Genomic DNA, 14,313 nt, shown 5'->3' with positions numbered 1-14,313 from the left:
ATAATTGCAGAAAGTCTACCAGGTAGAGGTTATTCGAGTTGGGTCAGCTTTCTCATGTAGATCACAATGATATTTATCCTATTCATAATTAAGATGTGAAGTTATTCTAAGTGTGAAAATTCTGGAAGGAGTTTATTTCCTCTCATAAACTAGTGTGTTAAAAAAAAAATCACCTATTCCAAAATAAACTGAAGCTACACTTACATATAAAGTCATCACATCCAATGGACAAAGGATTAAAGGTCTTTTTGGGGTTTCTATTCGGCAGAAATCAAGAGATTAGATTTAAAAGATGCCTCTCAGGAAGGGAAAGTGTCATTAAACACACACACACACACACACACACAACCTTTCTCTCCAATCATGTAAAAAAAAATCCTTTGAGATAATTTGCAGCTAAACAAGTAACTTGAGATGAAAAGGAAAATCCAAACTCATTCTTAAAAAAGCACCTCATACGCATTTTTCCTGTTAACTTCATATGTTTCAAAAAATATGTATTATTTTTCGAAAAGCTGACAAAAGCTAGTATACACCCTCCTCAGCTTAACAGTCTTCCAAAGAGCACATCCAACTGCCATAAAACGCAAAAATTGATATTTAATTCAAGAGCTATATAACGTCTAGCTACCTTTTCCCTGCTGTTTCACAGCATTTCATTATTTTGTTTAATAAGTTCATCTCCTCGAGAATTTTCTCTTCACCTCATATTATTAAAAGTAATAAGTTTTTCTGGACCGGGGGTTTCCCAACAGAAAAACCAATTTATGTGTGTCCTTCAATAATGACAGGAAAAGATTATTTCCCATTATATTGCATACTTTTCATATCGCCACCACAGCTTATCATTCAATAAATGTTACTCTGCAATTCTTTCCATTCCTCAAGGAAGTTTAATTTCTGCATTAACCTGTTTTCACTGGCCAACGCCTTGTGAGAAAGCCTCTGTGTTGCAGCAGAATTAGTTCGTTAAAGAACCCATTTAGGAATCTCTTGTCAGTGACAAAATTGTCTTCGGTTAACAAAAGGACATAAAGTGAGTTTACATCTTGATCACACGTACTCACTCCCACACTCACAACTCACTTTCTGTTAATCACAATTTTGCTCCATCAATGTGTTCTTTTATAATGAAAGGTAAATTAAACATTTATCTTAACAAAGGTAATTCATTCACAGCTTCTCCATATAAAGACAGTTATTGTGGCTGTAACTAGTATTATAAATAACATTATCTTTACTCTGAAGAAAGATTTGCTGGCAATAATATACCTTGTTTCCAGTTTTCCAGAAGAAATCTCTAATGGCCCGTAGCATTACTATAGCTACTGGGAAGGTGGCATTTACTGTTTCTTTTCCAGTAGAGGTCTTAATAAAATCTGATCCTAAAACAAAAATAAGAAAAACTCATGTTAATTAAAGATTTTTTTTTTTTACACTTTTGAGTCAGTGGGAGAAATGAGTTGTGTAAATTTTTTCCCGAAGAAATCCAATGGTTTTTTTTCATTAATTATTGGAAAAACTAGAACCAAAATCTCCCTTTAAAATAATTATGTTCATACTTTTTCCCCCTTACCATCACTATATTAGGCACCAAATATATTCTCAGTGACCTCTGATACTCTTGCCTCCGTATTTCCACAATGCCAATTAAAATCAAGTTGGTTCATTTAATACATAACTGAGATGAATAAAAACAATTTTATGCCCTATGCTTAATATTATACATCATAATATTTTACTACAAAACTGGAGTGCCTACTCATTTTCTCCTAATTTGCTCCTGCTTAATGAAAAGTACACAGTATACAGTTGTGACAGCTCAAGAAAAATCACCATTAGCTGATTTCTATTGCATTGTTCATTAATGAAAGAACTGTCTTCCGAGATTAGCATTTCCACAAAAGACACCATGCTATTTCATACCTTGCAAATATCTTAAACAACTTCCCTTCCTTCGAATGTATCTTAAACCTATTAATGTAGTTTAACAGAATAATACAAGGAGACAAAGAAATGATCACAGTAGTTAAGATTCATTGAGTGCCATGCATTATGAATCTAGGTGCTTTACAAATATTAATTCAGTCAATCAGTCAATACCTGTATGAGCTAAAAATAGAGATCATAGTAATACGATCTCTACTTTTAATGAGGAAATTGAGTCTCAGAAAAGTTACTTAACTTACCTGAGATCACACAGTAAATGGAAAGGCAGGATTTTAACCAAAGTAATCTAGCCTAAACAATCCATCACAGTGTCTCCAATAAACTTACCTAGGTTCACACAGTCAGATAGTCAAACAAAGAATACATCTTTCACGTGTTACAAGGCCCTGAAATAGTCAGTGTGGAAGATGTATCAGCAGCATGGGCATTACCAGAGGCTGTTAAATATGCATACTCTCAGGCACTACACCAGGTCAACTAAATCAGAATCTAATAACCAACATTCCTAGGTGATTTGTGTGCAAATTCATGGCCCTAACCTATGGAATCCGTGGCACCATACCTAAAACAAGTCTCTAAGATCCTCCCAAAGTCCATTAACGAAATCAAAGATAAAAGTTGAAGTGGCCAAAAAGCCCAAAGAAACACACCTTTATTCAGCACACTGTATATAAGGCATATGGAAAAATAGAAAAACAGAAAATTCAAGACCTTGCCCTCAAAACCAATGTAGACACGGGTGGAGATGAAACGTGAACCCCGTGTAATCACCAGATGAGCTAGAAGTCACTAGATCTGGTTTCTAGCTCTGGCTCTCATAGTTACCTTTGAAATTCCATCCCCTTACAAATTCCTCATTTGTACGATACGTCTAAGAAATTCCTACTTGCTTCATAGGATCACACAAAGCATCAAAAGGGACAATCTATGCGAAAGCACTCTGAAAACTGTCAATTATTACACAAATAGAAATGAAGCAAGGACTTAGGTAGGACTGCAATCTATACAAATTCCATGGACACCAATGCATCAGAGCAGGTCACTGGACGCCTTTATTTCTTTGGGTCTGCAGGCTGCCTGGGAGAAATTGGAGACATGACTACCATGCATGCATTTGCTCAAAAAATATTTACTGAGTACTACCACGTGCCATACTCTGCGCTAAAGATGCTGGGAATAGACCAACCAATGAACAAAAAGTTCCTGCCTTTGTGAGCAGGTGTTCTAGAAGAGAAAGACAAGAAAGAAACAAATGTCAAGTGGAGATAAGTTCTATGGAGAAATGTAATACAATGTAATGAGACAGGGAGTGGTGGAGTTGGTGACGGGCAGCTATATTTAAAGAGTTATCATAAGAGCATCCCTAACTAATGAAATCCAAATACAGACTGAATGAAGGAAATGTGGGGATGCAGCATTACAAGCAGGAAAACAAAGTGTAAAGGCCTTGAGCCAGGCATACACTAAGTTCATGAATAAATGCATGATGAACAGACTATAGAACTGATGCCTGATGCCTCCAACATCAGAAATAAGACAATCAGAAAGAAGAGATTAAAGCCAACACACAGATGTAAGAAGGTGAGGGAAACATCCCCAAAGAATCCATAATGATATTAAGATGTGTTTTTCTAATATGTGGCATCTTTTGATTCACTAGAAGGCTTTTGGGTATAATAATGGATATCACCTAAATTATGTTAAGCATATTGGAAGAGAAGATTAAGACAGAAGACCAAGGCTACTGGCTGGTCGTGGTGGCTCACAACTGTAATCCCAGCACTTTGCGGGGCCGAGGCTGACGGATCACAAGGTCAGAAGTTCAAGACCAGCCTGGCCAACACAGTGAAACCTCGTCTCTACTAAAAACACACAAAAAATTAGCTGGGCATGGTGGCGGGTGCCTGTAGTCCCAGCTGCTTGGGAGGCTGAGGCAGGAGAATTGCTTGAACCCAGGAGGCAGAGGTTGCAGTGAGCCGAGATTGCACTACTGCACTCCAGCCTGGGCAACAGAGTGAGACTCCGTCTAAAAAAATAATAATTAAAAAAAAAAAAAAAACCAAGGCTGCCTTTGGAGATCTAAAAACAAGGCATGATCTCTTAAAAACCACACCACCTGAAGTTAATCAAAAGAGCCAAACTCCTTCAGAAGGGCGGAGTAGAGACTCTCTGTCTAATATATTAAGGAGAGCAAAGCAGAAGATCTACTATGGCAGCAACAGTAACCCAGCAGTAGCTACAGTGGCCCACACATTATTTGCATGTCGATGCCCTTTTCTGGACGTTTAGGGGCAGGTGCTGCATCTTTCTTATATTATTCTGTATCCTCAGAACATGACACACAGGAGAAGCTCAATAAATAATTTCTAGATGGATGGAGACAGCTACCAAGAAAAAGAAAACTACAGTATTTTCCACCTTTAACTGACTAACGAAGAAGGGAAAATAATTTTGTGTTTCATTTCAGTCCCAGTAACAAAACTGGACTGTTGGCTCAGAACAAAATAGTTTATTTTTAAATAATCTTTTAGTTTTAGAACAAATTTCAATATACAGAAAAATTACAGCAATAATACAGTTTCCAAATACCCAACACCCAGTTTTCCCTATTATTGCTATCTTACATAATTACGGTACATTTTGTAACAATTAAGGAATCAATGCTGATATATTATTAACCAAAGTCCACACTTCATTTAGATTTCTTTAGCATGACTCAATAACCAATCCCATCTAGCATACTACATTTGTCATGTCTCCATAGATTCCTCTTGGCTGTGATAGTTTCTTAGCTTCTTCTTATTTTATTTTGATGATCTTGACAGTTCTGAAAGTACTGGTCAGCATTTTACATTCCGCAAAGTGTTTTGCAGAATGTCCCTCAATTGGGATTTGTTAAATGTTTTTCTCATCACTGGACTGAGGTTATGGGTTTGGGAAGACCACAGAGGGAAACTGCTATGTTCATCACATGATGTCAAGGGCACATACTAGCACCATGATTTACCACTGTTGGTGCTGACCATGAGCATTTGGCTGAGGTAGTGTTGGCTCGGTTTCTCCACTGTAAAGCTTATCTTTTTTTCCCATTTTCATACTGTACTCTTTGAAAAGAAGTCATTATGGGTATCCCACACTTAAGGAGTGAGAAGTCATAATCCACCTCCTTGAGGGGGCTTGGCTACATAAATTACTTGGAATTTTTTTTTTCAGCAAAGGAGATATGGGGTTCTATTAAGGGCTTACACACAGAAGAGAAAGTCCAGTGTTGGTGAGCTGGACAACATAATCATATGGCCCAGTGGCACTGGGCAGCGCAGGAACACTCCAACCACTTGCAAACAGCATGCAGTTTATATAGCATTTTCACTGAAGACCTTCCCCTAATGACCTCCACCTGGCAACCTTCACCATTTAACCCAAAACTTAGGGCCTCAATCCCATGTACAGCCTGTGTTTCACTTCCATGGTTCAGGCCAGGGGCTCAGATGTTCTTCATAAACAAGGAATAATTTCTGGGTTGGCCACTCCCAAACTCCCTAGCTTGGGACACACATTCAGATGTGTCTGCCATACAGGGTCATTCTAAGGGTATGCTTAAGTTATTGCTATCAGGTGCATTTACCCTTCAGAGATACAATTTAATCAATTATTATTAATCATATTTTTTCACTGGTGTTATTAACAGCTGATGCAAACTTTTGTTCTGACATAAAGATGGATAGAAATTTTATGCTTTATGCTGAGGTATGAGATTCCAGGGCAAGTTTTTTTTGATACTTTAAGTTCTAGGGTACATGTACACAGTGTGCAGATTTGTTACATATGTATACATGTGCCATGTGGGTGTGCTACACCCATAAACTCGTCATTTACATTAGGTATTTCTCCTAATGTTATCCCTCCCCCCTCCCCCCACCCCCCACCCTACGACAGGTCCTGGTGTGTGATGTTCCCCACCCTGTGTCCAAGTGTTCTTATTGTTCAATTCCCACCAATGAGTGAGAATATGTGGTGTTTGGCTTTCTGTCCTTCTGATAGTTTGCTCAGAATAATGGTTTCCAGCTTCATCCACATCCCTACAAAGGACATGAACTCATCCTTTTTTATGGCTGCATAGTATTCCATGGTGTACATGTGCCACATTTTCTTAATTCAGTCTGTCCTCTTTGCTATTGCGAATAGTGCCACAATAAACATACGTGTGCATGTGTCTCCATAGCAGCATGACTTATAATCCTCTGGGTATATACCCAGTAGTGGGATGCCTGGGTCAAATGGTATTTCTAGTTCTAAATCCTTGAGGAATCGCCACACTGTCCTCCACAATGGTTGAACTGGTTTATAGTCCCACCAACAGTGTAAAACTGTTCCTATTTCTCCACATCCTCTCCAGCACCTGTTGTTTCCTGACTTTTTAATGATCACCATTCTAACTGGTATGTGATGGTATCTCCTTGTGGTTTCGGTTTGCATTTCTCTGATGACCAGTAATGATGAGCATTTTTTCATATGTCTGTTGGCTGCATAAATGTCTTCTTCTGAGAAGTGTCTGCCCACTTTTTGATGGGGTTAATTTTTTCTTGTAAATTTGTTTAAGTTCTTTGCAGCCCTTTGTCAGATGAGTAAATTGCAAAAATTTTCTCCCATTCTGTAGGTTGCCTGTTCACTCTGATGGTAGTTTCTTTTGCTGTGCAGAAGCTCTTTAGTTTAATTAGATCCCATTTGTCAATTTTGGCTTTTGTTGCCATTGCTTTTGGTGCTTTAGTCATAAAGTCCTTGCCCATGCCTATGTCCTGAATGGAATTGCCTAGGTTTTCTTCAGGGTTTTTATGGTTTTAGGTCTAACATTTAAGTTTTTAATCCATCTTGAATTAATTTTTGTATAAAGTGTAAGGAAGGGATCCAGTTTCAGCTTTCTACATATGGCTAGCCAGTTTTCCCATCAACATTTAATAAACCGGGAATCCTTTCTCCATTGCTTGTTTTTGTCAGGTTTGTTGAAGATCAGATCGTTGTAGATGTGTGGTATTATTTCTGAGGGCTCTGTTCAGTTCCATTGGTCTATATCTCTGTTTTGGTACCAGTACCATGCTGTTTTGGTTACTGTAGCCTTGTAGTATAGTTTGAAGTCAGGTAGCATGATGCCTCCAGCTTTGTTCTTTGGCTTAGGATTGCCTTGGCAATGCAGGCTCTTTTTTGGTTCCATGTGAACTTTAAAGTAGTTTTTTCCAACTCTGTGAAGAAAGTCATTGGTAGCTTCATGGGGATGGCATTGGATCTATAAATTACCTTGGGCAGTATGGCCATTTCCACAATATTGATTCTTCCCATCCATAAGCATGGAATGTTCTTCCATTTGTTTGTGTCCTCTTTTTTTGGGTCCTATATATCCCTTGTAAGTTGGATTCTTAGGTATTTTATTCTCTGAAACAACTGTGAATGGGAGTTAACTCATGATTTGGATCTCTGTTTGTCTGTTATTGGTGTATAACAATGCTTGTGATTTTTGCACATTGATTTTGTATCCTGAGACTTTGCTGAAGTTGCTTATCAGCTTAAGGATATTTGGGGCTGAGACGATGGGGTTTTCTAAATATACAATCATGTCAACTGCAAACAGGGACAATTTGACTTCCTCTTTTCCTAATTGAATACCAGTTATTTCTTTCTCCTGCCTGACGCCCTGGCCAGAGTGTCCAACACTATGTTGAATAGGAGTGGTGAGAGAGGGCATCCCTGTCTTGTGCCAGTTTTCAAAGGGAATGCTTCCAGTTTTTGCCCATTCAGTATGATATTGGTGTTGGTTTGTCATAAATAGCTCTTATTGCTTCAAGATATGTCCCATCAATACCTAATTTATTGAGAATTTTTAGCACGAAGGGCTGTTGAATTTTGTCAAAGGCCTTTTCTGCATCTATTGAGGTAATCATGTGGTTTTTGTCTTGGGTTCTGTTTATATGCTGGATTATGTTTATTGATTTGTGTATGTTGAACCAGCGTTGCATCCCAGGGATGAAGCCCACTTGATCATGGTGGATAAGCTTTTTGAAGTGCTGCCGGATTCAGTTTGCCAGTATTTTACTGAGGATTTTTGCATTAATGTTCGTCAGGGATATTGGTCTAAAATTATCTTTTTTGTTGTTGTTGTGTCTCTGCCAGGCTTTGGTATCAGGATGATGTTGGCCTCATAAAATGAGTTAGGGAGGATTCGCTCTTTTTCTATTGATTGGAATAGTTTTAGAAGGAATGGTACCAACTCCTCCTCATACCTCTGGTAGAATTCGGCTGTGAATCCGTCTAGTCCTGGACATTTTTTGGTTGGTAGGCTATTAATTATTGCCTCAATTTCACAGGCTGTTATTGGTCTATTCAGGGATTCAACGTTCTCTGGGCTTAGTCTTGGAAGGTGTATGTGTCCAGGAATTTACCCATTTCTTCTAGATTTTCTACTTTATTTGCATAGAGGTGTTTACAAAATTCTCTGATGGTAGTTTGTATTTCTGTGGGATCGGTGGTGATATCCCCTTTATCGTTTTTTATTGTGTCTATTTGAGTCTTCTCTCTTTTCTTCTTTATTAGTCTTGCTAGCGGTCTATCAATTTTGTTGATCTTTTCAAAACACCAGCTCCTGGATTCACAGATTTTTTGAAGGGTTTTTATGTGTCTCTATCTTCTTCAGCTCTGCTCTGATCTTAGTTATTTCTTGCCTTTTGCTAGCTTTTCAATATGTGTGCTCTTGCTTCTCTGGTTCTTTTAATTTCTGTTAAATTAAAAGAACTTTTAATTTTAATGTCGATTTTAGTTCTTTCCTGCTTTCTCTTGTGGGCATTTAGTGCTATAAATTTCCTTCTACACATTGCTTTAAATGTGTCCCAGAGATTCTGGTACGTTGTGTCTTTGTTCTCATTGGTTTCAAAGAACATGTTTATTTCTGCCTTCATTTCATTATGTATCCAGTAGTCATTCAGGAGCAAGTTGTTCAGTTTCCATGTAGTTGTGCGCTTATGAGTGAGTTTCTTAATGCTGAGTTCTAATTTGATTGCACTGTGGTCTGGCAGAGAGTTTGTTATAGTTTCTGCTCTTTTACATTTGCTGAGGAGTGCTTTACTTCCAACTATGTGGTCAATTTTGGAATAAGTGCGATGTGGTGCTGAGAAAAATGTATATTCTGTTGATTTGGGGTGGAGAGTTCTGTAGATGTCTATTAGGTCTGCTTGGTGCAGAGCTGAGTTCAATTCCTGGATATCCTTGTTAACCTTCTGTCTCATTGATCTGTCTAATGTTGACACTGGGGTGTTAAAGACTCCCATTGTTATTGCATGGGAGTCTAAGTCTCTTTGTAGGTCTCTAAGGACTTGCTTTATGAATCTGGGTGCTCCTGTATTGGGTGCATATATATTTAGGATAGTTAGCTCTTCTTGTTGAATTGATCCCTTTATTATTATGTAATGGCCTTGTCTCTTTTGTTCTTTGTTTGTTTAAAGTCTGTTTTATCAGAGACTAGGATTGCAAGCCCTGCTTATTTTTTTTTCCCCCATTTGCCTGGTAGATCTTCCTCCATCCCTTTATTTTAAGCCTATGTTTGTCTCTGCACATGAGATGGGTCTCCTGAATACAGCACACTGATGGGTCTTGATTCTTTATCCAATTTGCCAGTCTGTGTCTCTTAATTGGAGTATTTAGCCCATTTACATTTAAGGTTAATATTGTTATGTGTGAATTTGATACTGTCATTATGATGTCAGCTGGTTATTTTCCTCATTAGTTGGTACAGTTTCTTCCTAGCATTGATGGTATTTACTATTTGGCATGTTTTTGCAGTGGCTCGTACCAGTTGTTCCTTTCCATGTTTAGTGCTTCCTTCAGAAACTCTTGTAAGGCAGGTCTGGTGGTGACAAAATCTCTCAGCATTTGCTTGTCTGTAAACGATTTTATTTCTCCTTCACTTATGAACCTTAGTTTGGCTGGATATGAAATTCTGGGTTGAAAATTCTTTACTTTAAGAATGTTGACTATTGGCCCCCACTCTCTTCTGGCTTGTAGAATTTCTACTGAGACATCTGCTGTTAGTCTGATGGGCTTCCCTTTGTGGGTAACCCGACCTTTCTCTCTGGCTGCCCTTAACATTTTTCCTTCATTTCAACTTTGGTGAATCTGACAATTATGTGTCTTGGAGTTGCTCTTCTTGAGCAACTTTGTGGCGTTCTCTGTATTTCCTGAATTTGAATGTTGGCCTGCCTTACTAGGTTGGGGAAGTTCTGGATAATATCCTGAAGTGTGTTTTCCAACTTGGTTCCATTCTTCCCATCACTTTCAGGTACACCAATCAGACGTAGATTTGGTCTTTTCACGTAGTCCTATATTTCTTGAAGATTTTGTTCGTTTCTTTTTACTCTTCCTTCTCTAAACTTCTCTTCTCACTTCATTTCATTCCTTTGATTTTCAATCACTGATACACTTTCTTCCACTTGATTGAATCGGCTACTGAAGCTTGTGCATGTGTCACACAGTTCTCGTGCCATGGCTTTCAGCTCCATCAGGTCATTTAAGTTCTTCTCTATGGTGTTTATTCTAGTTAGCCATTCATCTGATCTTTTTTCAAGGTTTTTAGTTTCTTCGCTCTGGGTTCAAACATCCTCCTTTAGGTCGAAGAAGTTTGCCATTACTGATCTTCTGAGGCCTACTTCTGTCAACTCGTCAAAGTCATTCTCCATCCAGCTGTTCTGTTGCTGGCGAGGAGCTGCATTGCTTTGGAGGAGAAGAGGCACTCTGATTTTTGGAATTTTCAGCTTTTTCTGCTGTGTTTTCTCCCCATCTTTGTGGTTTTTATCTACCTTTGGTCTTTGATGATGGTGACCTAGAGATAGGGTTTTGGTGTGGATGTCCTTTATGTTTGTTAGATTTCCCTTCTAACAGTCAGGACCCTCAGCTGCAGGTCTGTTGGAGTTTGCTGGAGGTCCACTCCAGACCCTGTATGCCTGGGTGTCACCAGCAGAGGCTGCAGAACAGCAAATATTGCAAAACAGCAAATGTTGCTGCCTGATCCTTCTTCTGGAAGCTTCGTCTCAGAAGTGCACCCGGCTGTATGAGGTGTCAGTCGGCCCCTATGGGAGGTGTCTCCCAGTTAGGCTACTCGAGGATCAGGGACCCACTTGAGAAGGCAGTCTGTCCGTTCTCAGATTTCAAACTCCATGCTGGGAGAACCACTATTCTCTTCAAAGCTGTCAGACAGGGATGTTTAAGTCTGCAGAAGTTTCTGCTGCCTTTTGTTCAGCTATGCCTTGCCCCCAGAGGTAGAGTCTACAGAGGCAGGCAGGCCTCCCTGAGCTGCAGTGGGCTCCACCCAGTTTGAGCTTCCTGGCCGCTTTGTTTACCTACTCAAGCCTCAGCAATGGTGGATGCCCCCCACCCCAGCCTTGCTGCTGCCTTGCAGTTCGATCTTGGACTGCTGTGCTAGCAGTGAGCAAGGCTCCATAGGCGTGGGACTCTCCGAGCCAGGCATGGGATATAACGTCCTGGTGTGCCGTTTGCTAAGACTGTTAGAAAAGCATAGTATTATGGTGGGAGTGTCCTGATTTTCCAGGTACCATCTGTCATGGCTTCCCTTGGCTAGGAAAGGGAATTCTCTGACCCTTTGCGCTTCCCGGGTGAGGTGATGCCCCTTCCCGCTTCAGCTCACACTCCATGGGCTGCACCCACTGTCTGACAAGTCCCAGTGAGATGAACCCAGTACCTCACTTGGAAACGCAGAAATCACCCATCTTCTGCGTCGCTCACACTGGGAGCTGTAGACTGGAGCTGTTCCTATTCAGCCATCTTGGAACCTGCAGCCTGGAATTTTTTATATGGGAAGATTTGTGTCTTCTCCACTTTAAAATTTACAATAATTTACTTAATATCAGTATAGACTTGAAGATATTTATTGTACACTTGGGTTATAATCCCACACTACTTTATTTACTTTACTGTACACACAGTTCCAGCTTTGGCCACTGGGGAGCTCTTTCAGTTGCTTCCTGTATCCCTTTGCATCATGTGGATTTTTCTGTCTTTTAAGCACTTACTTTCTGAGACTACAAGATGCTCAGGGCTTATCTTGTGTGGTTTCTGCACCAGTCCTGGTATAAGTCATTTCTCCAATGAGCCCTGGCTCCTTTTACTGCAGAATAGTATTGGAAACTACTATATGGGTGCTAGTTGTGCTCATTGCTGCTCTAGTGTTCTTGCTTTTAGCTCTCTCAGTTGACTGCACAGGGAAATATATGTGCATATTAACCCATTTATATACACATATCTGTAAATATGTGGAATCCATGGATACCGGGTGCTTTTGCAAATAGTTTTCTAAATTTCAAATTCCAACTGTATATTGCTGGTAGACAGGAAGGCAATGGAATTTTGCATATTAACCTTGTATTGTGTAACCTTGGAAAACTCATTCAGCAATTTCAGGAGTTTGTTGATTTGGGGGGATTTTCTACAATCATATTGTTTGTAAACAAAGACAGTTTTATATCTTTCTTCTCATACCCGTTTCTTATGGTTGTTGTAAGAAGTGATCACAAACTTGGTGGCTCAAAACAAGAGAAATGCATTCTCTCACCATTCTGGAGGCCTGAAGTCCAAAATAAAAGTGCCAGCAGAGCCATACTCTCTGTGGAGACTCTAGGGAGAATCTGTCCCCGCCTCTTCTAATGGCTTTCACCATTTCTCAGCTGCATCACTCCAATTTCTGCTTTTGTCTTCATATAGCCTTTTGTTTATAAGTCTAACCTCCCTCTGTGTCTTTCTTTTTACACTTGTCATGATGCCATCTAGGGACCATATGGATAATCCAGAATGATCATTTCACCACAAGACCTTTAAATCAATCACACCTGCAATAGCTCTTTTTTCCAAAGAAGGTAACATTCACAGGTTTCAGTGATTAGGATGTCAACCTATCTTCAGGACTCATGATTAGCCTACCAAACTTCCTGATCTGTACACATCTTATTTCCTTTTCTTGTCTAGCTAGGACTTCCAGTACAATGTTGAACAGCAGTGGTAAGAGAGAATATCCGTGCCTTGTCCTTAGAAGGATCTTAGCAGGAAAGCATGAAGTTTCTTAATATCAAGTATGTTGGCTGAGGTTTGTTTGCAGATGTTCTTTATTAAGTTGAAGATATTTCCCTCTATTTCTAGTTTGCTGAGTCTTTCTTATAAATGGGTGTTGGAATTTGTCAGATGCCTTTTCAGTATCAATTGATATGATCATATGAGTTTTCTTCTTTGGCTTACTGATATGGATTATATTATGTTGAGAACCAGACTTGCATACTTGGAATAAATCCCACTTGGTTGTGGCATATAATTATTTTTATACATTGTTGGACTCATTTTGCTAATATTTTGTTAAGGATTTTTGTATCTATGTTCATTAAAGATGTTCATCTATAGGTTTTCTTTCTGGCAATATCTTTATCTGGTTTTGGAGTAATGGTCTCACAGAATGAGTAATGGTCTCACTCATTCTTTCTATTTCTATTTCTCCTTTCTATTTCTCTTCTATTTTCTGGAAGAGATTGTGGAAGACTGGTATTATATCTTCTTTAAATGTTTGGCAGAATTCACCAATGAAGCCATCTAGAGCTGGTGCTTTCTTTTGGAAGGTTATAAATAGTTTTTAGTAATCTGTTAAATTTTTAAATAATTTTTATCATATAATTAAAATATTTTATATATTTACATAAATGTGTAAATATATGTATAATTTATGTAAAAGTCACATTCATTACTTTATAAAAGAAATTAAATTTAATTTAAATAATTTCTTTAATAGATAAAGACCTATTCAGACTATCTATTTTTCCTTGTAAGTTTTGGTTGTTTACGCCTTTTGAGGATTGATCCATTTCACCTAAGTTATCAAATTTGTGAAAATGAAGCTGTTCATACACTCCTTTATTATCCTTTTAATATTCATGGGAAGAGGAGATGACCCTTCTTTCATTTCCGATATGGGTAATTTATGTCTTTTCTCTTTTAATCTTGATTAGCCTAGCTAGCTGTTTACCAATCTTATGGCAAAAAACAAAAAACAAACCAAAAAAAAAAAAGTAGCTTTTAGGATATTAAAAAAAAAAAAAATTTCTCTGTTGTTTTTGTTTTCAATTTCATCATTTCTGTTCTCCTTTCTATTTCTCCTGTTTGCTTTAGGCTTAAATTGCTCTTCTTTTTCTACCCTCCTAAGATGAAAGCTTGCATACTGACTTTAGATTATTCTTTTCTAATATATGCATCTAATGCCATACATTTCTTTCTAAGCAGTGCTTTTGGAACATCCTACAAATTTTGGTGGTGTATTTTTATTTTCATTTG

At 38.5% G+C, this 14,313-nt stretch overlaps 1 protein-coding gene and 1 long non-coding RNA gene across 5 annotated transcripts in view; one reads left to right on the top strand and one right to left on the bottom strand.

Moving 5' to 3' along the window:
• LOC135966177 (uncharacterized) overlaps nucleotides 1-14,313 on the top strand; it is a 151,456-nt gene that overhangs the window by 17,803 nt on the left and 119,340 nt on the right. The window lies entirely within an intron of this gene.
• The window catches only part of DERA (deoxyribose-phosphate aldolase), a 129,018-nt gene that overhangs the window by 3,308 nt on the left and 111,397 nt on the right, over nucleotides 1-14,313 (bottom strand). For all 4 annotated transcript variants that reach the window (XR_010579300.2, XM_074006328.1, XM_005570251.5 and 1 more), the window contains one exon: nucleotides 1,273-1,385. Coding sequence is in view for 3 of the 4 variants with exons in the window: in XM_074006328.1 (XP_073862429.1) it covers nucleotides 1,273-1,385 (113 nt within the window). In the remaining variant the exon portion in view is untranslated. The remainder of the gene's footprint in view (nucleotides 1-1,272; nucleotides 1,386-14,313) is intronic.

Source organism: Macaca fascicularis, chromosome 11 (genome assembly GCF_037993035.2).
Source record: "Macaca fascicularis isolate 582-1 chromosome 11, T2T-MFA8v1.1".
NCBI lineage: Eukaryota > Metazoa > Chordata > Mammalia > Primates > Cercopithecidae > Macaca > Macaca fascicularis.
The sequence above is the reverse complement of the archived record's forward strand: the minus strand, read 5'-3'. Positions and strand labels throughout refer to the sequence as shown.